General features: G+C 47.3%; 1 protein-coding gene across 1 annotated transcript in view; it reads left to right on the forward strand.

Moving 5' to 3' along the window:
• The window catches only part of LOC119967677 (pecanex-like protein 2), a 332932-nt gene that overhangs the window by 192112 nt on the left and 117759 nt on the right, over positions 1–23061 (forward strand). Inside the window, exons 23-25 of the mRNA XM_038800498.1 lie at positions 14256–14364; positions 19161–19290; positions 21212–21270. Coding sequence (XP_038656426.1) covers positions 14256–14364; positions 19161–19290; positions 21212–21270 — 298 coding nt within the window. The remainder of the gene's footprint in view (positions 1–14255; positions 14365–19160; positions 19291–21211; positions 21271–23061) is intronic.

Genomic DNA, 23061 nt, shown 5'->3' on the forward strand with positions numbered 1-23061 from the left:
CGTAGGGCCAGAAGGACGGCCTTCCAGACCGTCGCATTCTCCCTCTCCACCTGTCCGTTTCCCCGGGAGTTATAGCTGGTCGTCCTGTTGGAGGCGATGCCTTTGCTGAGCAGGAACTGACGCAACGCATCGCTCATAAAGGAGGAGCCCCGATCACTGTGGATGTCGGCAGGGAACCCGAACAGGGTGTAAAGACTGAGTAGGGCCTTGATAACGGAGGCAGAGGTCATGTCAGAGCAGGGGAGGGCGAAGGGGAATCTGGAGTACTCGTCAATGATGTTGAAGTCGATGCTGAGGCGCTCAAAGGGGCAGGAGGCCTTAACCAGATGTGCTCTGTCTGGCCGATAGAAGTGCGGTTTGCACTCCGCAGACCTGGCAGTCCCTGGTCATGGACCTGACCTCCTCGATGGAGTAAGGCAGGTTGCGAGTATTGATTAAGTGAAAAAAAATGGGTGACCCCCGGGTGACAGAGGTCGTTGTGGAGGGCCCGGAGTCGGTCTATCTGTGCGCTGGCACATGTACTGCGGGAGAGGGCATCTGGGGGCTCATTGAGCTTCCCGGGTCGAGACAAGATATCATAGCTGTAGGTGGAGAGCTCAATCCTCCACCTCAGAATTTTGTCATTCTTAATCTTGCCCCGCTGTGTGTTATTGAACATGAAGGCAACCGACCGTCGGTCAGTGAGGAGAGTGAATCGCCTGCCAGCCAGGCAAAGCCTCCAATGTCTCACAGCTTCTACGATGGCCTGGGCTTCCTTTTCGACGGAGGTGTTGAATTTCAGAGGCATGGAGGGTACAGAAGGAGAAAGGAAGCCTGCCCGCCTGGTTGAGTGTAGCGGCCAGAGCAAAGTCCGCGCATTGCTCTCCACTTGGAATGGGATGGACTGGTCCACAGCGTGCATCGTGGCTGTGGCAATATCTGCCTTGATGCGATTGAAGGCCAGTCGAGCCTCAGCCGTCAGTGGAAAAATGGTGGATTTGATCAGTGGACGGGCCTTGTCCGTATAGTTGGGGACCCACTGAGCATAGAACAAGAAGAACCCCAGGCATCTCTTCAGGGCCTTGGGGCAGGGGGAGTTCCAGGAGGGGGCACATGCGATCGGGGTCGGGCCCTAGGACTCCATGTTCCACGACATAGCCGAGGATGGCTAGGCGGGCGTGCGGAAGACGCATTTTTCTCTATTATAGGTTGGATTCTGGAGTTTAGTGGTGTGGAGGAAGCGCCGGAGGTTCTCGTCATGGTCCTGCTGGTCATGGGCGCAGATGGTGACATTGTCCAAGTACAGGAACGTGGCCCGCAGCCCGTACTGGTCAACCATTCAGTCCATTTCTCTTTGGAAGACCGAGACCCCGTTGGTGACGCCGAAGGGGACCCTGAGGAAGTGGTAGAGGCGGCCATCTGCCTCGAAGGCAGTGTATTGGCGGTCTTCCGGGTGGATAGGGAGCTGGTGGTACAGAGGCTTCAAGTCGACTGTGGAGAAGACTCGTACTGCGCAATCTGATTGGCCATGTCAGATATGCGGATGCGGGGGTACGCATCGAACTCTGTGTACCGGTTAATGGTCTGGCTGTAATCGATGACCATCCGGTGTTTCTCCCCAGTCTTGACCACCACTTGGGCTCTCCAGGGGCTGTTACTAGCCTCAATGATCCCCTCTCGCAGGAGTCGCTGGATCTCCGACCTGATAAAGGCCCTGTCCTGGGCACTGAACCGTCTGCTTCTGGTAGCGACGGGCTTACAGTCCGGGGTGAGGTTTGCGACCTTAAGTGTCGCGAGGCTACAGACGGTGAGGGGGGGCAGGGGTGCACCGAACTTTAAGGTAAGGCTCTGGAGATTGCACTGGAAGTCGAGCCCCAGAAATAGGACAGCGCAGAGATGGGGGAGGATGTAGAGCTTAAAGTTAGTGTACTCTACGCCTTGTACCGTAAGGGTTGCGACACAGTACCCCCGGATTTCTACTGCATGGGCTCCGGAAGCCAGGTAGACTTTCTGGCTCGCGGGTAAAATTTGGAGGGAGCAGCGCCTTCCTGTATCTGGGTGTATGAAGCTGTCTGTGCTCCCGGAGTAAAAAAGGCAGGCCGTCTCGTACCCGTTAATCCGGACAGTCATCGTGGACTTCGCGAGGTGGTGCGGCCAGGACTGGTTGAGCGTGATGGAGGCGAGCTTCGGAAGGCGGTGGGTAGGCCGGTCGGAGGTAGCAGCGGCCAGCGTACGGTCGGGTAGGCTGGGATCCCAGGAGGCTGCGGAGTGGTCCCAAGATGGCGGCCCCCATGAGTCGCGCGTGGCAGGTGGCATCGGCGATGGTGTCCAAGATGGCGGCCCCCATGGGTCGCATGTGGCGGCCGAAATTGAAGATGGCGGCGAAGATGGCGGCGCCCATGGGTCGCACATGGCAAGTGGCGCGGCAGCTGGGGGTGGCCCCGACAGGCAGCAGTAGCACTGCTGGGCCTAGAAGGTTTAGGGGAGATCGGGCCTGGCAGGCTTTTGCAAAGTGGCCCTGCTTCCCACAGCCGTTGCAAGTTGCGTTCCGTGCTGTGCAGCGTTGTTGGGGGTGATTACTCTGGCCGCAGAAGTAGCACCTCGGGCCTCTGGCGTTGACGGGCCGCTGCGCGGCACAGGCTTGCGTCGCACCCGGGTTGGTTGATGGCTGCGCTCACGAGGCCCACCAGGGTGCCGCACGGTCGGAGATGTCGACCCCCATGTTCTGGGAGGCCACCTCCAGCGAGTTGGAGAGTTGTATTGTCTCTGGGAGGCTGAGTCCCCCCTTCTAGTAATCGCTGGCGGATATAGTTAGAGTTCATGCCCGCGACATACACATCCCTGATCAGCAGCTAGGTAGCCAATATCGCCCGGCAATCGCAGTTCTGGCAGAGCATGTGCAAGGCACGTAGAAATTCTGCAAGTGATTCCCCAGGACGTTGCCGTCTCGTGGCGAGGATGTGCCCAGCATACACCTCGTTAACGGATTTCACCTATTGTCCTTTTAGCAGCGTTATTGCCTCCGCATACGAGGGGGCGTCCCTGATGAGGAGAAAGACTCTTGGGCTCACCTGTGCATGGAGGATCTGCTTCTTCTGGAGGTCTGTGAAGTCTTCGGTGAAGGATACGAGGTACGCTTCGAAGCAGCTTAGCCAGTGTCCAAACGTTACTGTTGCGTCGGCTGCCTGTGGGTCCAGCTCCAAGCGATCAGGCTTGAGTGATGAGTTCATCTTTAGGAGTTTAGTGTATTAAATTGATACACCATCAATAACACATGACGAGTGATGAACGTAACTGAGAACGTAACTAAACAGTAAGCCTCCTGCCTCTGGACCCGAACTGGATCGGAGGCGGAGACTTGCCACCTTTATACATAATCCCGAGGGGAGGAGCCACAGATGGATCCAGCCTGGACAAGCCCAGGCATGCACAATACAATACAATGCAATACCATGGTTTACCACAAATGGTGAAAAGTTCTTTTTTTTTGACGCAGGATAAATTTTAATCTGTCAGGTCTATGAGATCCTGTTCTGCTGCCAGTCTGGTATAATGGGCCAGTCTCAAATATGGCCGCCTCAATTGGTCACGGCTGCCTGAGTCTGTAAATCAGTAAACATGGCGAGAAACACCGGAACTGTGTATGCGTTGCACTGGCAGCAAACATAGCCTTAAATCTAACACTTATCCCATGACTGCATGGGACCAAACACGTCCTGTTTATAATAAAGGCCCATATTAAATAGTTTGTGTGAAGAGTTGGTTCACACCATTAAGAATTGTTTACACATGCTGGAGATCTTGGGCGCGAAAGGTGTCCTGGTGCAACACAACCGGTAGATGCCGAGAGATCTCTCTTCCGGGATCTACCCAGCTTGCCTTGCTTCATGAGTTCTATCGCGATCTCACGAGACTTCACGATGTGAATCCCGACCATTGTGGGTGGATCACTTTATGGTAAATCTGCATATTAGAGTGAGACAGCTAATCTCACTGTAATATGCACTCCCACGATCTACGCAAAGTGATGGGATCTAACCCCCTCAACTGGGAGATCTCGAGCGAGTGCTGTTCAGTGCTAGTCTCCACAAACGGGGATGAGTTGGAACGGCACTCGAGGGGGTCTCCCAGGGGATTGGAGGTCCCAGGTGCTTGCCCTCTGGGCAGGGTGGCACCCTGGCACTGCTGGTGCTACCTGGACACCTTGGCACTGTCTGGCACCCTGGCAGTCCCAGCTTGGCTCCTTGGCAGTTACACCTGGGTGCCATCCTGGTTACCCAGGTGACACTGCCAGCTGGGCAGAGCACTGCCAGGTGCTAGGCTGGCATTTTTTCTGTGCTGTGGATCGGGCCTGGGGGTACCCTGCACAGGTGCAGGACATTGCATGGGGGGGGGGGGGGGGGGGGGGGGGACCTGAGGACCCCCTTATAGGTGACCTGGGGCTTTGGAGAGGTTCGGGGCAACTTCGGGTGATCAAGAGATCATTTTTAAATGGCGCCCTGATCTGCTTCTGCATTGAGAAATTCCGGCGAGCGGAGCTCCTCAATGCAGATAAGGGAACTAAGTGCATCCTCATCTGGACACTCCCCACTGAGGCCCCCTATCTACCTGAATGGGAGTTAAATAGTGTGTTGTTTCTCGGCACTTTGAAAAGCAGACCAAGGCAGGCCAGCAGCACGGTTCAATTCCCACACCAGCCTCCCCGAACAGGCACCGGAATGTGGCGACTAGGGGCTTTTCACAGTAACTTCATTGTAGTCTACTCGTGACAATAAGCGATTTCATTTCATTATGCTCTTCATGAGCCTCCTCCTACCTACTTTATCGCACTCCATCAAGTATACTTCCATTCCTTTCTCCCTCATACATCTAAGCTGTTCCCCTCAGTCACTTATAAATGAGCAAGTTCCACATTCTCACCACTTCCTACATAGGAGTTTCTCCTGGATTCCTTATTGGAGTGACAAAGATTATGGCCCCTATTTCTAGTCTCCTACATAAGTCTGAACATTCTCTCTCTATGTCTACCTTGTCAAACCCTTTCACAATCTTAAACTTGTCTCAGGACACCTCTCAGTCTTTTCCTTTCTAGAAAAAAAGCCCCAGCTTGTACAATCTATCCTGATAGTTATGACCTCTCAGTTGGAAATGAAACTTTTTTTTCATTCATTCATGGGATGTGGACATTGCCAGCAAAGCCAGCATTTATTACCCTACCCATCCTTAATTTCCTTTGAAAAGTGGCTGGTAAGCTGCTGGTTGAACCACTGTATTCGGTGTGGTGAAGGTGCTTCCACAGTGATGTTAGGAAGGAAGTTCCAAGATACTGGCCCAGCAACAAAGATAATTTTCCAGCCCAAGATGGTGTGTGACTTAGAGGGACACTTGAAGGTGGTGGTGTTCCTATGCACCTGCTGTCTTTGTCCTAGTAAGTAGTAGAGGTTCCGGGTTGGAAATGCTGACATAAAGCTGCCCAAATCCTGATTCTTTTAGCTGTAAATCAGGAACTGGAAGGGAGGGAGAAACTTGGGAAAATTAAAATCACCAAGGAAGTGGTATTGAGCAAATTGTTGGGTCTGTGGGCTGACAAATAACCCAGTTCAGATGGATTTCACCATAAGGTCTTGAAAGAAGCGACTAATGAGATAATTGATGCATTGGTTTTACTTTTCCAAAATGTCCTAGGTTTGAGGAAGGTTCCATTAGTTTGGAAGATAGCAAACGTTACTCCATTACTTCAAAAAGGAGGGAGACAGAAAGCAGGAAACTACAGGCCAGTTAGCCCAGCATCTGTCTAAAGGAAAATGTTAGAAGCCATTATTAAAGATGTTGTAACAAAGCTCTTGGAAAAATTCAAGGCAATAAGCAAGTGTCAACATAGTTTTGTAAAAGAGTAATCATGTTTAACCAATTTATTGGAGTTCTTTGAACGAATCACATCTGCTGTGGATAAAGGGGAACTGTTGGATGTACTGTACTTAGATTTACAGAAGGTATTGATAAGGTGCCATGTCCAAAGGTTATTGTGTGAAATAAAGTTCATAGTGTAGGGGGGTAACATATTGTTACAGATTGAAGACTGGCTAGCTGACAGGAAACAGAGAGTTGGCATAAATGGATCTTTATCTGGTTGGAAGGATGTGACGAGAGGTGTACCACAGGAATCAGTGCTGAGCACTCAACATTTTACATTTTATATGAATGACTTGGATGAAGGGACTGAAGATATGGTTGCTAAATTTGCTGACATCACAAAGATAGATATGAAAGAAAGTAAATTGTGAAGAGGATGTAAGGAGTATACTAAGGGACATAGGTTAAGTAAGTGAGCAAAAATCAGGGTAATGGAGTATAATGTGGGCAAATGTGAATTTGTCCATTTTGGCAGGAAGAATAAAAAATAAACTTATTATCTAAGTGGTGAGAGATTGCAGAGCTCAGGTTCAGAGGGACCTGGGTATCCTAATGCATAAATCACTAAAGGCTAATATACAGTACAGTGGGTAATTAGAAAAGCTAATGGAATGTTATTGTTTATTGTGAGGGGAACTGATTACAAAAGTAGGGGGGTTTGTAGTTCTGCTGTGCAGGGCCACATCTTGAGTATTGTGTACAGTATTGGACTCCTTACTTAAGGAAAGATGTAAATGCATTAGAAGTAGTTCAGTCAAGGTTTACTAGACTAATGCCAGGAATGGGCGAGTTGTTTAATGAGGAAAGGTTGGAGAGATTAGGTTGGTTTCCACTAGAGTTTAGAAGAGTAAGAGGTGACTTGATCAAAATACTGAGGGGTATTGACAGGGAGGACGTTTCCTCCTCTGGGCGAATCTGGAACTTGGGGGTCACTGTTTAAAAATAATGGGTCGACATTTAAAACAGATGAGGAGAATTTTTCTCTCTCGGAGGTTTGTGAGTCTGGAACTCTCTTCAAAAAAGAGCAGTGGAAGCAGAGCCTTTGAATATTTTTAAGGCAGAGCTCGATGGATTATTGATTTACAAGGGGTGAAAGGTTATTAGAGGTGGGCAGAAATGTGGGGTTTAGGTTACAATGAGATTACCCGTGATCTTATTAAATGGCACAGCGCTGGAGAGTGGGAAACTCCTGCTCCTAATTTGGTTGTTCATCTAACCATAGTGCTTTCTCTTTAGTCAATCTAAAAGATCTTGTGCACTATTTCAAAGATGAGCAGGGAAGCTATTCACTTAGTGCGACAATATGTATATTGTAAGGAATACAAAGGGCTAACAATTTGATGTTAATATTTCTCACCACCAGATGGAGATAAGGAGCAGTCATATAAATATCATGTGACTCTTAGGATTCTGGGAGAAGGTGTTTAGATATGAGAGAGAATAGTTGCATGGTTAAGTGATGGAGTTAGAGATATCATATAGTTTAATTTAGTAACTTTAACCTTGGAACTTGTCAGAATCTTATTTAGGTAGTGTAAATAAATCAGCTTTGTTCATTAACTTCTCAAGACATCTTGATTTACAAAACAGAGAACATCACACTTAGTCCTGGACAATATTTATCCTTCAGCCAACAGTAAAGTCACCATAATCCCAGATGTCCACAGACTGCTTTCCCCTTTGAGGGGGAGAGCTGACTGGTGGTGATTTAACCTGAGGATCACCACACCTCAGGTAAGGGACAAGGTTGAGAAGGTGGGAGGCCTTCATGAATAATCTCAGCTGGTACAGGATTTGAACCACGCTGTTAGCACCACAAACCAGCTGTCCAGCTAACTCAGCGAAACCAGCCCTAACCAAAGCAGATTACCTAGTCATATCACATTGTTAACTTTGGAATCTGCTGTGAGGCTGTTTTCCTATATTGCAACATTAAAAAGTAGTTGATTCACTGTGAGCACTTTGAGACAGGAAAGGCCTTTTAGAAATGAGAGATTTTTTTTCCCATTTTAAACAATAAATGGTACCAAATAAAAGTGCACTATCTTTCAAGACATTCCAACCAGGCTGGAACAGACCTTCACGTCCATGTCTGCACATCCATTCCAGCTGAGGTTACAGGAAACCGATTAGCAATTGCAACCCTTATAAAATGTGCCTCACTTTGTCAATCCGTCTCCACATTCAATTTACTTATTCACCACATCTGTAGTCCATCGTCCTCACGATCTAGCTTTTCAGCCTTCCCTCTTCGCAAAGCTCCTTGATCTGCTCCACTACCTCAAAGGCGCTATACATTGCAATTTCTGACTGTTAGTGAATTTGGAGAGACTGTTTTCATTTTTTTTCAACTTCAAGAAAACGGTATATGATACACACGCCAAAAGCTGTATGCTGGAAATCTGAAATAGAAACAGAGAGTACTGGAAATATTCAGCAAGATGTTTGAGGAGAGAGAAAGAGGGTTAAAATTACAGGTGGATGACCTTTCATGAGGACTGGAAGAATGTTGGACATTTAACAGTATTTAAGCAAGTACATAGGAAAGGAAAGGAGGGAAGGGGATGAAAAAAACAAAACGAAAGAACCATGATAGTGGGCGGCATGGTGGCACAGTGGTTAGCACTGCTGCCTCACAGCATTAAGGGACTCGGGTTCGAATCCGACATTAGATGATTGTGTGGAGTTTGCACATTCTCACCATGTGTGTGTGGGTTTCCTCCAGATGCTCCAGTTTCCTCCCACAGTCCAAAGATGAGCAGGTTAGGTGGATTGGCCACGCTAAAATTGCCCCATGGTGTCCAAAAGGTTAGATGGGGGTTACAGGGATAGGGTGGGGGAATGGGCCGAGGTAGGGTCGGTGTGGGCTTGATGGGCCGAATAGCCTCCTTCTGCACTGTAGGGATTCTATGCCATGTATTTAGGCTGACATAAAAGGCGACTTTGCACACTGAACATCTGCTTCTTGGCCTGGCTGCTGTATTGGCAATGGCCACTGAACCCAGCCAACCTCCAATGGCCGGCTGCTCTAATAATTAAAAGTCAGACGGTTGAAAAATTAAAGAGGGATAAGCTGACCAAGTGGAGGTAGGTTCTCCCCAGGCATTTACTCTGGGATGTGAAGAACGCTCCCTCGGTGTATAAACCAGCTCTGCATGTGTGGGGAGTTAGCCCTCCGCAGTTGCAGCGTCATTGTCGACCTGTGAAATGTCTGTGGAAAAAATACCCTTTCTTTGAAAAGTAAGAACTGTTACTTTAAAATAAATTAGGGATTAACAATGATTATACTTGTCTTTCATGCAGTATGAAGGTTAAAACTTAAAAAGGCTATGGCATAGATTTAAATCACGATTATGTTGTATAACTAAAAAATGTAGACAAACATTAGGCAAAAGCTGAATAATTGCTTCCTGGTGACAGGAGCAGTTAGAACAGAATGTATTTGGGTTAGTCAACATATTCACATCACAGTACAGTTTTGCATTTGCACGTAATCGTCAGTTATTTTGACCCCAGCACTGCAACCAATAAAGAGCCACTGGAACATACGAATAGGAGAAGGCCACTCAGCCCCTCCAGCCTGCTCTGCCATTCAATTAGACCACAGTTTATTTGTAACTCAGCTTAATTTATCTGTCATTGCTCAGTATTCCGAGGTATACTTACCCAGCAAAATTCTATTGAACTCAAACTTGAAAAATTAAATTGACTCCAAGAGTATACAGCTTTTGAAGGATAGAGTTCTAGAATGCCACCATTATTTGTTTGAAAAACTGCTTCCTGATTTAAATCCTAAGTGTTTTAACATCATGCCTCCCTCTATTGGATTTCCTTCACTGGAGGAAGTTGTTTGTCCCTATCCGCCCCATCGAATTCCTTAATCATTTTAAAGATCGCAACTAGACAAATCCTTCAACTTCCTAAAGCCAAGGGAATATAAAACAAGAGTATGCAACCTGTCATAATTGAAGTCCCAGCTACATTGCAGAATCAGCTGTAGTGAATAGACATCAGTAAAACTGTGCAAACTAGATGTTATGGAGATTGTTGCCGGTCTACTGAACTAAACAGGTCATCTCTCATTAAGAAAGAGCAATAGGATATTGTGCTGAGAACGACACCGCTATCAAACCGGACTCTGTTGGTTTTTTCTGGTCCTCGTCAGTGCAGGAAGAGATTGGATTGGATTGGATTGGATTGGATTTGTTTATTGTCACGTGTACCGAGGTACAGTGAAAAGTATTTTTCTGCAAGCAGCTCAACAGATCATTCAGTACATGGGAAGAAAAGGGAATTGAACAGAATTCAAGAAAATACATGAGAATACATAATAGGGCAACACAATATATACAATGTAACTACATAAGCATTGGCATCGGATGAAGCAGACATGGGTGTAGTGTTAATGAGGACAGTCCATAAGAGGGTCATTTAGGAGTCTGGTGACAGTGGGGAAGAAGCTGTTTTTGAGTCTGTTCGTCCGTGTTCTCAGACTTCTGAATCTCCTGCCCGATGGAAGAAGTTGGAAAAGTGAGTAAGCCGGGTGGGAGGGATCCTTGATTATGCTGCCTGCTTTCCCCCGGCAGCGGGAGGTGTAGATGGAATTAATGGATGGGAGGCAGGTTCGTGTGATGGACTGGGCGGTATTCACGACTCTCTGAAGTTCCTTGCGGTTCTGGGCCGAGCAGTTGCCATACCAGGCTGTGATGCAGCCCGAGAGGATGCTCTCTATAGTGCATCTGTAAAAGTTGGTAAGGGTTAATGTGGACATGCCAAATTTCCTTAGTTTCCTGAGGAAGTAAAGGCGCTGTTGTGCTTTCTTGGTGATAGCGTCGACATGAGTGGACCAGGATAGATTTTTGGTGATGTGCACCCCTAGGAATTTGAAACTGCTCACCATCTCTACCTCGGCTCCGTTGATGCTGACAGGGGTGTGTACAGTACTTTGCTTCCTGAAGTCGATGACCAGCTCTTTAGTTTTGCTGGCATTAAGGGAGAGATTATTGTCGTTGCACCACTCCACTAGGTTCTCTATCTCCCTCCTGTATTCGGACTCGTCGTTATTCGAGATCCGGCCCACTATGGTCGTATCGTCAGCAAACTTGTAGATGGAGTTGGAACCAAGTTTTGCCATGCAGTCGTGTGTGTACAGGGAGTAGAGTAGGGGGGCTAAGTACGCAGCCTTGCGGGGCACCGGTGTTGAGGACTATTGTGGAGGAGGTGTTGGTGTTCATTCTTACTGACTGTGGTCTGTTGGTCAGAAAGTCAAGGATCCAGTTGCAGAGTGGAGAGCCAAGTCCTAGGGGCGAAATTCTCCCCCCCCCACGACGGGTGGGAGAATAGCGGGAGGGCCTTCCCGACTTTTTTGACGCCCTCCCGCTATTCTCCCCCCCCCCCGCCGAAATCCCGACACGAATCGCTGCCGCCATTTTTTTACGGCCGGCAGCGATTCACAGCTGTTAGAAGGGCCGAAGTCCCAGCCCTTTACGACCTTTTTACGAACGGCAAACACACCTGGTCCTGCCATTCGTAAAAACGTCGTGACCACCTGGAAAAAAATAACCATGGCACCGATTGGCACGGCAGTACCACGGCCGTGCCAAGGGTGCCATGGGCCCGCGATCGGTGCCCACCGATCGCGGGCAGCGGGCCCGATGCCCGCGCACTATTTGTCCTTCCGCCGCCCCGCAGTATCAATACGCGGGGCGGCTGAGGGGCAACCCGGACCGCGCATGCGCGGGTTTCGCGCAAAAACGCGATGACGTCACCCGCGCATGCGCGGGTGGAGTCTTCCCACCTGCGCATGCGCGGCTGACGTCATATGACGCGTCAGCCGGCGCTAAGTCCGACAAGCGGGCTTAACGATTTTCGTTAAGCCCGACTTGTCGGGGCCTCCGACGTCGGGCTGCTAGCCCCGACGGGGGACCAGAATCGGTCCCCCGTCGGGAAGGGGCGCGATGCCGTAAAACCCGCCCGGGTTTTACGGCAGTTTGACGATTTCTCCCGTTTTGGGAGAATTTCGCCCTAGGTTTTGGAGCTTTGATATGAGCTTGGCTGGGATTATGGTGTTGAAGGCGGAGCTGTAGTCAATAAATAGGAGTCTGATGTAGGAGTCCTTGTTTTCGAGATACTCTAGGGATGAGTGTAGGGCCAGGGAAATGGCGTCTGATGTGGACCGGTTGCGACGGTATGCGAATTGAAGTGGGTCAAGGCGTTCCGGGAGTATGGAGGTGATGCGCTTCATGATCAGCCTCTCGAAGCACTTCATTACAACTGACGTCAGGGCCACCGGGCGGTAGTCATTGAGGCACATTGCCTGGTTCTTCTTTGGTACCGGTATGATGGTGGTCTTCTTGAAGCAGGTGGGGACCTCGGATTGGGGCACCATTTTTAAATGCTGCCCCGATCTCTCGGCCCACAATCTCAAAAACCACACCGTGGCTTCTAGACCCCCCCCCCCCCCCCCCCCCCCCCCCCCCCGCCACCACCACCACCACCACTACTTCTCCAACTTATCTCTTAGGGGGTCCCTGAGTTCCCTCTCACCCGACCTCATACGGCAGGGCATCCCTGGGCTGATCCCTGGCATGGGCATCCTGACACCCTAGGCAAGGTGCCAGACTGGAAGTGCCAAGGTGCCTGGGTGGCAGCGGCAGTGACAGGGTACCACCCTGCCCAGAGACCGATCATCCGAGGGCATCCGAGGGCAACTGAGGGCCTAGGAGATCCCCCCCCCCCTCTCCCCGCCAGGTGCCTGGTCCACGTTTCTGTTGGCCAGTGGTTATGTTCAGCCAGTCATGATGAGGTGTCCCAGGCATGGGCGTTCATTCCCGGGCTTTGGGAGAATCAGGCACCGACATATTTAAATGAGCCTAGTGGCTCACTTAAATATGTTTCTAAAAATATTCTTATTGTAGATTTTCCAATTTTGCAATAAATTTTACCACAAAACCCATATTGCCACAGCAGATAACACACAAAAATGACCATTAAAAAAAGCCGACTAACCATGCCCACCATATCCACCAAAATACAAAAAAGACAACCAAAAAAAACAAAGAAAATAAACAAAACCCAAACCAACCCCCCTGCAACTGACGGTAACTATTTTCCTAAATTAAATGATTGGCTGCCACCTCCGGTAGAACCCTTCAACTGACCCCCTGATGGTGTACTTGACTTTCTCCAGTTACAAGAATTCCATTAGGAGACCTGACCAGACCGAGGCATTGGGCAGATGAAGATCCCCACCCAGGCAGAACTCGCCTCCGAGCGATCAGCGAGGCGAAGGCAAGGGCATCTGCCTTCACTCCTGTCTGCAGCCCTGGCGAGTGCAACACCCTGAAAATGGCCACCAGAGGGCAAGACTCCAATTTGATAATCAGAATCACCGACATGGTGTTGAAGAAGGAAACCGAAAAGCTTACCAGTTTGGGGCAAGACCAGAACGTATGTGTGTGATTGGCTGGCCCACCGGACGGGTGCTCACACCTGTCTTCGACCTCCGGAAAAAGAACCCTCAACCTAGTTTCGGTCAGGTGCGTCCTGTGCACCAGCTTAAACTGGATTCGACCAGACCGCGCACAAGAAGATGTGATTTTCACCCTACGCAGGGCCTCACGCCACACCTCATCATCCACGATAGGCCCCAGATCCCTCTCCCACTTAAATATGTTGATCTGGATCACGCCCAACAAGGGCAAGATCCAGATTGCAATGCCTCAAGGCGTTCCGAATGTCACAAAGCCTCTCGTGAGTTTAAAAAAAAAAAAATTTAGAATACCCAATTCATTTTCTCCAATTAAGAAGCAATTTAGTGTGGCCAATCCACCTGGCTTGCACATTTTTGGGTTGTGAGGGCGAAACCCATGCAAACACGGGGAGAATGTGCAAACTCCAGAGCCGGGATCGAACCTGGGACCTCGGCGCCATGAGGCCGCAGTGCTAACCCACTGCGCCACCGTGCTGTCCTCTCTCATGTGATTTAACGGCCTCGTCGCATCACCAAGTCAGGCACAATGAGGCCATTCAATCGCACCCCATATCTCAGAAACAGCTTATGGTACCAGACTCTCTCAGCTGCTCCACAAATTGCATGTCAGAAATTGTGATTTGATTCTTTCAATTGTGTTAATTGAACTGTGGTCTTTTAACTGCTAACATACCTTACCATTTAAGAAATGCCAGTACGTTTCCTGTGTGTCACCTTACAGTATTTTAAATGTCAGCTTTCAATGTGGAAACAGGGAGCACAATGTGTTTCTAAGATGCATGCACCAAATTTTAAATGGATTGTATTTAGTGGTATAGTCTTGCAGGAACTGTCATGCAATGTTGATTAATATTATTTTTTCTATGTGTAGCTGTGGGACTTGCTGCACAAGCTGCAGTTTGTTATGACCTACATTGCCCCTTGGCAGATTGCGTGGGGCTCGGCCTTTCATGCTTTTGCACAGCCCTTCGCTGTACCTCGTATCCTTTTGAATCTGGTTAGCGAAGTTAAAGGGTGGGATTCTCCGCCGGCAGGATTCTCCGTTTTGCCGGCGCCCGGGGGTTTCCCCACGACGTGGGGCTTCCCCACAATGGGAAACCCCATTGACCGGCTGGCGTAACGGGGATTCCCGCCGGCGGGTTGGGGCTAAAATGTGGCGCGGCGGGGCGGAGAATCCAGCCCAAAGTATCTGGATGGGTGTAAGCTTGTCCAAAGGAAAAAGGAGTGCCACAGGAACTATGGGCGGGTTTCTCCGTCCACGCCATCGGGATTCTCCATTTTGCCAGCTGGACAAGGGGTTTCCCATTGTCGGGAAACCCCCAGGCTGCTGGCAAAACGGAGAATCCCGACAGCGCAGAATTCAGCCCTATGTGTCTATGTTTACACCAGCATTAAGCAAAACCATTTGAAGAATGCAATTCACTCTCTCTTTACAAACCCTGTAACTATCAGAGTGTGTTAGCATGTAGCTTGAAGAGGTTTTGGAGTCCTTAACACTTCAGTTCAACTGTTCGTGAAAATGACAGCTCACCCTCAACACCCCCATGGGTTTCGTGGAATTGTAATATTTTCTTATTAACTACCCGTTATTTAACAGCGTGGGTAACCTTTTAATGAGGAGATATATGTTGCCGCAATGCCACTTGACCAGCCCAGCTCAGAAGTGAACAAATGAAGCTGTGGGGTCTCTTTATTGTTAAATTATTATTACAAATTGAGAGCATTTGTTTTCCTTTCTCCTTTCCTTTTTACTCACTCTCAAGCCAATCTTTCTTTCCCCCCCCCCTTTTATTTCTCTTCTGTATCTGGCTTGACTCTAATTCACCCGCCTTTCTTTTCCATTATCCCTGTTTCTTTCTTAATCCTTAAATCTTCTTGTTTAGACAGATGGGATGTTGGTTCTGACAGTCACTAATAACCCAGATTCCCGGTTCCTGTCGCTGTGCTGCTATCAGCTTGCACTTCCAGCAGCTTTCAGACTTGAAGAGCATGTGTAAAAGTCTAATGGCACACAACTCAAGGTGCCCCATTACAGGAAATTCTGACCCAATGATTTTTCAAAAGCACCAAAAATAGCTCTGTCCAACTTTGATTTATTTACTCTGCTTAATGATGACTATTCTGATGTAGGGCTGATGCTTTAAATGGCACGTGCACACACACACACACACACACACACACACACGAAAGATAATAAAGGAAATCAAAAGAACCTTATCTGAAATTTTCACAAATCATTTCCCTTATGTAGAAATTACCAGCTCTTGTAAGAAAGGAGCAGACTTAAGTTTCAGGGCATCTTACAACTGAACATGCAATGGAGCCAGGAATCTTATCAGTGCTTTAAGCTAGGGATTTAAAATGAACATCTGGAAACCTTCCTTAAGGGTGAGTTTTACATCTGACAAAGAGTTGCAAGATTTCAGGATGCTGACAGCAAGTTTAGAGGTTGAGAACTCGGCAGCTCATTGAATCATTTCATATTTAAAAACGTCAAACTTTGCGCACACAATATAGACCAGGAACTTTCTCGTAGCTGCTCAATTTCTTCTGGCATAACTTTGGCAGAAGTCTGACACAAACAGCAGGAAAGCATCAGTAGAGCAGAAGGAGACAGGAATTTCCGACCCACACCTGCACTCAGGTGAATGGAGTGTAAAGCATCGATGTCACCACAGATCTCTATCTTCTTAATTCACTTCAATGGATCAATTACAGTCACTGAGGACTCTGGTATTTGTCGCCCGTTTTTCAACAGAAATTGATGTGAAAGTTGACTCTTGGCTCTGTAGGTAGCATTCTCCTTCCTGAGCCAGAGGTTTGTCGATTCGTGACTTATTTCAGGAGACTTGAGCACATAATCTAGGCTGACACTTGGTGCAGCAATGAGAAGCCGCTGCACTGTATGAATGGCAGTACTGAGGGAACACTGCGATGGACATTACTGGAGGCTGCTACACTGTCAGAGGGGCAGTGCTGATGAAACGCTGCAGGTTTGGAGGAATAGTATTAAAGGAGTACTGCACAGTCAGATGAGCAGTGCTGACAGAGTGCCGAACTGCCTGAGAGACAGTACCCAGGGAGCACTGAGGGTTTGAGGGGTGGCATGTAAAGAGCACTTTTGAAGCTGCCACATTTCAAATGAGAAATAAAATTGAAATCCTGTCTGGCTGTTACAGTGATTTTAAAATCCCATGGCACTATTTGAAGATGAGCAGAGAGTTGCTGCAGTTCCTACAAATCCCCCTGCAAACCACCATGCTAAAATATGTAATACTTGATAATTCTTCTCATTGTTATTTATGTGGCCTAGCCGTAAAACTGCCCTTCGCAATCGCGTACATGAAGTCCTTCAGGACATTACTGAGAGATGTACGTAAGGTGCAGCTTTTTTGGTGGTAGGTTCTTTCTTCCTAAAAGGACCTTTAGTTACCTTCAGCCGTTTTGTTTTGGTTGCAGTTGGCCAAACTCATGATAACATTGGAATGAGGTATCTGTTAACACGATGACACATTTCCCGATCCTATGATAAACCTGCAATCACACTCCAGATGTCCCACTTTATCAGCGGCAAGTCTGTCTTAAACTGCTGTGAGCTCCTTAGCTAGGAACCTTGAGCATGTTCTCCAACCAACACTCCCAAGCACCAAAGCTGTTTATAGATCAGTTAGAATTTTGTTACCTTAAAGGAATATTGCCCCACCTTAGCGACAGAATACTATGTTGCACACTTCACAGTGTAAACCCCTGGCCTTATAAATCAGTAAATCATTAGATATACAGTCCACAGTGCAGGTTAATGAAATATAGAATAATCTACAAACAAAAAGCCTTAGGTCAGCAAGCACAGTAGGGGTGAGACCGGGTCTGATTTGATTAAAGTTATTGGCAGCAGAGATTTGGATGAAATTAAGTTCCCGAAGGATGGCAAATGGGAGGCTCTAGCCAGGAGAAATTGGAAATAGTCAGGTCTAGGGGTAACAAAGTCATGGGGCGCCAAGGCGGCACAGTGATTAGCACTGCTGCCTCACAGCTCCAGGGACCCAGGTTCAATTCCAGCCTCGGGTGACTCTTTGTGTGGAGTTTTCACTTTGTCCCCGTATCTGCGTGGGTTTCCTCCGGGTGCTCCGGTTTCCTCCCACAGTCCAAAGATGAGCAGGTTAGGTGGATTGGCCATGCTAAATTGCCCCTTAGTGTCCAAAAGGTAAGGTGGGGTTACTGGGTTATGGGGATAGGGTGGAGGCATGGGCTTAAGTAGGGTGCTCTTTCGAGGAATAGTGTAGACTCGATGGGCCGAATGGCCTTCTTCTGCAATCTAAATTCTATGATTCTATGGGTGAGGGTTTCAGGATCAGATGGGCAAAGAAGGATGTGCGACACTACAAAAATGGAAATAAATGGGGCGGGATTTTCTGTTCTGCCTGACCCGTTTTTTGGCAAGGCATGCCCTGCCGGCAGCGGGATCCTCCTTCCCGGCAGCCGCCCATGGGGTTTCCCATTGTGGCCACCTCAGGCTATTGGGAAATCTGCAGGCCGCCGCTGGCGAGGCGGAGGATCCAGAGTACGAAAATCCCACACTGGCCGTGGAGATGAGTTAGAAGGTTGAAAAAGATGCCACTCCACCTGGCATAGTGGCCAAGGAGAGGGATGGAGTTGGTAACGAGGATACATAGTTTGTATCGTGGATCAAAGGCTGTGGCTTTGGTCTTCCAAGATTTAATTGGAGGAAAGTGTGACTTCTCCAAGTCTGGATGTCGGGCTGTGTGACAAATCAAAGAAAGTGGAGAGGCAGAAGGAGACGGTGAAAGGTAGATCTGGGTGTGGAACTTGATCTGTTTTCGGTTTATGCCATGGAGGGACTGCATGAAAATGAAAATCGCTTATTGTCACGAGTAGGCTTTTCAATGAAGTTACTGTGAAAAGCCCCTAGTCGCCACATTCCGGCGCCTGTTCGGGGAGGCTGGTACGGGAATTGAACCGTGCTGCTGGCCTGCCTTGGACTGCTTTCAAAGCCAGTGATTTAGCCCAGTGTGCTAAACCAGCCCATGTAGATGAGAAAGGGGACTGGGTCATGGATAGATTCTTGAAGGACTCCAAAGGTGACAGACATGAAAGAGAAGCTATTAAAGTCAAGAAAATATGCTTTAATGCAGCACTTTTCATTTCATAATTTTAGAATAGCCCAAAGCACCTTTGAAGTGTCGTCACTGTTACAACGTTGGAAATGCAGCAGGCAATTTGCACAGGGCAGTCTTTCAAAAATGGCAATATGGTAATAATTGAATAGTCTTTTTTTAGAAATAAAGACAAATATAGGACAGGGAGAAATCCCCTGCTATTCTTCAAAATATTGCCGTGGGATATTGTACATCCAACTGAGAGGGGCCTCAGTTTAATGTCTCATTTTAAAGAAGACACCTCAGACATTGCAACATTCCTTCAGTACTGGTATTGAGTGTGTCCCCTGAATTTTGTGCTCCATTATCTGGAGCGGGACTTGAACCTTCTAACTCTAAGGCAAGAAGCCTTGCTGAAGAGGCTCTAACTTCGATTAGAGGGTAACGGTTTTTGATACAAACCAATACAAAAGAAACTCCAGTGGGCTGACCTTTAAAAACTCCTAAACTTCTAATTTGGGTCTAAGTTTCCATTTGCAGTCAACAATGTATAAGGTCACCAGTGTCCCAATCATTAAATGTGTTTGCACGTATTGATTAAATATCTATTTCACTTCCACAGGAACTATGAAATCAATTCCTTAACTGCATTGTATCAGATTCAGCTATGCTCTTCATCCAAGCTCTTATATCTTCACTCTTTTCCACACCTCTTACTCCATTCCTTGGCAGTGCCATTTTCATGATGTCCTATGCTAGACCAATAAAGTTCTGGGAAAGGAACTACAAGTAAGGGTGCTTCATTTGATAATGAGAGTCTGATTGCTTGGAGTAGTTGTGGGAAGTGTCCTTTCTTATCTTGCTGATGTTTGTAACTCCTGACTTGCCCCTTGGCATCATTCAGGGAGTGGAGATTGCAAATAGAGATGGAGAATTTGTTTAATACCATGTACATAAAATCCTGCAGCAGTGAAGGAGGTCAATTGAAAGAACAATCCAATTAGGTCGACTCCCCTGCTCTTTCCCATAGCCTGTCCAAGTGTTTCCCTTCTTAACTATTTATCCAATTCACTTTTGAAAGTTATTATTGAATATGATTCCACCACCCTTTCAGGCGGTGCATTCCAGATCGTAACAACTCACCCCACAAAGAAGTTATGCCCCTCTCCACTTTGATTCTTTTGTCCATTACCTTCTTTCTGTGTCCTCTGGCAGTGAAAATGATTTCTCTTCACCTCCACCACCAAATGTTCTCACTTTACCAAAGCATTACAAGTCTTTAATTATTTTAGAAATCTGACCAAAGATTTTGCCTATTTCTTTCTTGTATGGCAGGAGGGGAATCTTGTTTAAATTGAAAATGTTGCATTGTGAATCCCCAATGTATTGCAACATGTTAAACAGTGCCAATCCTGAGTTCAGTTCCCAGTTTATGCTAAGTTGGTTATCTGACCCAGATGGTGACTGTGGGACTGAAGGTGATCACAGCGCCTGAAGGTTAGGGAGGAAAACCAATCTTGGTTTACACTCCAAGTTGCTATTCTCCAATCACTGTTGCAGATACACACATTGTGTGGAATCCAGGGAGAAATTATGTTGGATGTGGCTGTGATGCATGCTCAAAAAGTAAGCCAACCCTCAGGATGTGCATATGAAGATTAATTTGTGTAGTGAGGGAGAGTAGGAAAAGGAGAGAACAATTGTACAAAGAAACCGCCTGCATGACAGTGACCTGCTTTGAAATATGTCACTTGTAATTGCTGGCGATAATCTGTAGTGTTTGGTCCCTTTACCTACACCGTAACTACAAACAGAGCTTGAAAAGGAAGTTTGTGGTTAACAATGCATCTCTAATGCATTTAAAATCTGCAAGGACTTCCTTTCCAGCTTTCTCCATTGTCAATTTCTATGTCCTTGGGCAGAATTTTATGATCTTCTGCCAGCAGATTTGTAGGCAGTGTGGTGACTGTAGCAGAGGGCTCCGCTCCCCTACCCCCCATCCCCTCTCCCCCATCCCCTCTCCCCCATCCCCTCTCCCCCATCCCCTCTCCCCCATCCCCTCTCCCCCCCCATCCCCCCCAGTGCCTGAGTGGCACTGCCAACTGGCAGGGACATTGCCAGGGTGCCAGGCTAGTGGTGCCTGGGTGGTGCCAGCAGTGTCAGGGTGACACCCTACCCAAAGGGACACCTTCCCCAAGGTGACCCCTACGAGTGCCATTCCATCTGGTCCCTGTTTGTGGAGACTGAATGGCCCTCGCCCAAGGTCTCTGAGGTGAGGGACATTGATCCCACGCCTTGAGGTATCTCAGGAATCTGCACATTAAAGTGAGACTAGCTATGTAGATTTGCCTAAAAAATGATCCCTCCCACAGTGGGCAGGATTCACATCGCAACATCTTGCAAGATCGCATTAGATCTCGCGAGGTGTTGCGAACCAGGTAGATCCTGGGAGCGGGGTCTCCAGCTTTTATTAGCCACACTGTGCCGCAGTGAGCTGCTTTTCGGGCACAGTGTGGCCATTAAATTGCGGCCAAAATGTGTAGCTTGAAATTGGGCCTGAATTATGTCTGTCTGTATGTACTGGTCGAATAACCCTGGGTCTAGCCCCTCTTCACCTGTGCACTTGATCATCACACTCTGTGGTCAATGAGATGAGAGGTCAGCTGGTAATTTTCAAAGTTTATGCAATTGATTGTGGCTTTTTTTCCAGCACCAAACGAGTAGATCATTCAAATACGAGACTGGATTCACAGATAAACAGAAGTACTGGTAAGTAGAATGAGCTAGTACAACTGCAGCTGGTTTCCCTTGGCATCACAATTTTGTGCAGACTTTGTGATAGGATTATCTAGCCCCTAAAAATATAATCACTACAAGAATGAAATGTTCCTGTGAATTTTGTGCTTCTCGAGGTGAGAGATGCTGTTTCAGAAAGTGTCAATCTCACGCACTCTCAGATAAACTCTCTCTGCTCGCCTCAAATAATGTGCCTCAGCCCTAAGCTTAAAAGTGCCCACCTCTGCGTCATGGAATGATACAGTATAGAAGGAAGCCATTCAGCCCATTGTGCTTGTGCTGACTCTTTGAAAGAGCTGCCCAATTATTCCTACTCCCCTGCTCATTCCCTTCTTCCTTTTGAAAGTTACTATTAAATCTGCTGGCTTTCAGAGAATGCGTTCCAGATCATGTTAACTTGGATTTCCTGCCAGTTATTTTAAATTTGTGCCCTCTAGTTAGCGATCCGACCAACCTACTCTACCAGAACCATCGATAATTATGAACACTTCAACAAAATCTCCCCTTAGCCTTCTCTGCTGTGAGGAAAATTCCCCCAGTTTCTCCAGTCTCTTCACAGAGCTGAAGCCCCTCATTGCTGGTATCATGTAACTCCTTTGCAACCTTTCCAAGACCTTGATATCCTTCCCAAAGTAGACACACTACTTCAGCATTTTATATAGGTGTCGCCAGTGTGACCTGCTTCATTTCCCAGTCTTATCATCTGGTGGTTTTTGAGTGGAATATTCAGTTTAACTTTGGTCTCTAACTATGAATACCACATTGTAATAGCACTCTCTTGCCACCGGAGGAGTTGCACTGGTACCATTGGCTGAAGATTATAATAATTTCATGCTGGGTTTACACAGGTTTACTTCAGGAGTTTTCAATGCAAAAGCTAAAAGGACAGAGAAGGTAAAATTTGAAGTGGGGCTGGATTACATTTTGATATACAACTTCCATGATAGGGCTTCGTGACTGATTGTTAAAGAAAGTGACAGTCTCTGTTCCTTCCACTCTGTGAGAATGATTAACACATTCTGTGCATCTCTGCAGATCAACTGGAATGTTTGTGGCTGGAAGATGTCCTGTTAGCAAATGGGAGCTGTGTTTTTAACCACAAAATCTCAGGATAATTATGACTGTCACACAGGGACTTCTGATTATTTTCAGGGTGCAGGGGACAATGTAGGGTGAGGCAACAGTACTGAATGCTGAGAGGCAGCATGAATATCCTATTTGATGAGACCTTCTAACACAGAAATAGGCATTGACATAACATAAGAATGGAAGAAATAGGAGTAGGGGTAGACCACGTGGCTCATTTAACCTGCTCCACCTTTCAATATGATCGTTACTGATCTTGGACTTCAAGTCTACTTCTCCTGCCAACTCCACTTAGATCCTAATTCCCCGAGAGTCCAAAAATCTGTCTATCCCAGCCTTAAATGTATTCACCGATGGAGCATCAACAACTCATAGATTCACGACGCTGAGTGAAGAACTTTCTCCTCATCTCAGCCCTAACTGATCAGGCCACTGTCCTGAGACTGTGTCCCGTGTTTTAAATTCTCCAACCAAAGGAACAGTTTCACAGCATCTACCCTGTCAAGCCCCAAGACATTGTAATAGAACCACAATAAAGACAAAATAGAAATTCTGTCCTTGCTTTGGATTTGGGATATGTATAAAATTAAAGGTGAAAGAAAGTCTCTGGAGGAACGTTTATTCACAAAATCACAGAACTGTTACTGTGCAGATTGAGGCCATTTGACCCATTGGGCT

Source organism: Scyliorhinus canicula, chromosome 6, assembly GCF_902713615.1.
Source record: "Scyliorhinus canicula chromosome 6, sScyCan1.1, whole genome shotgun sequence".
NCBI classification, from domain to species: domain Eukaryota; kingdom Metazoa; phylum Chordata; class Chondrichthyes; order Carcharhiniformes; family Scyliorhinidae; genus Scyliorhinus; species Scyliorhinus canicula.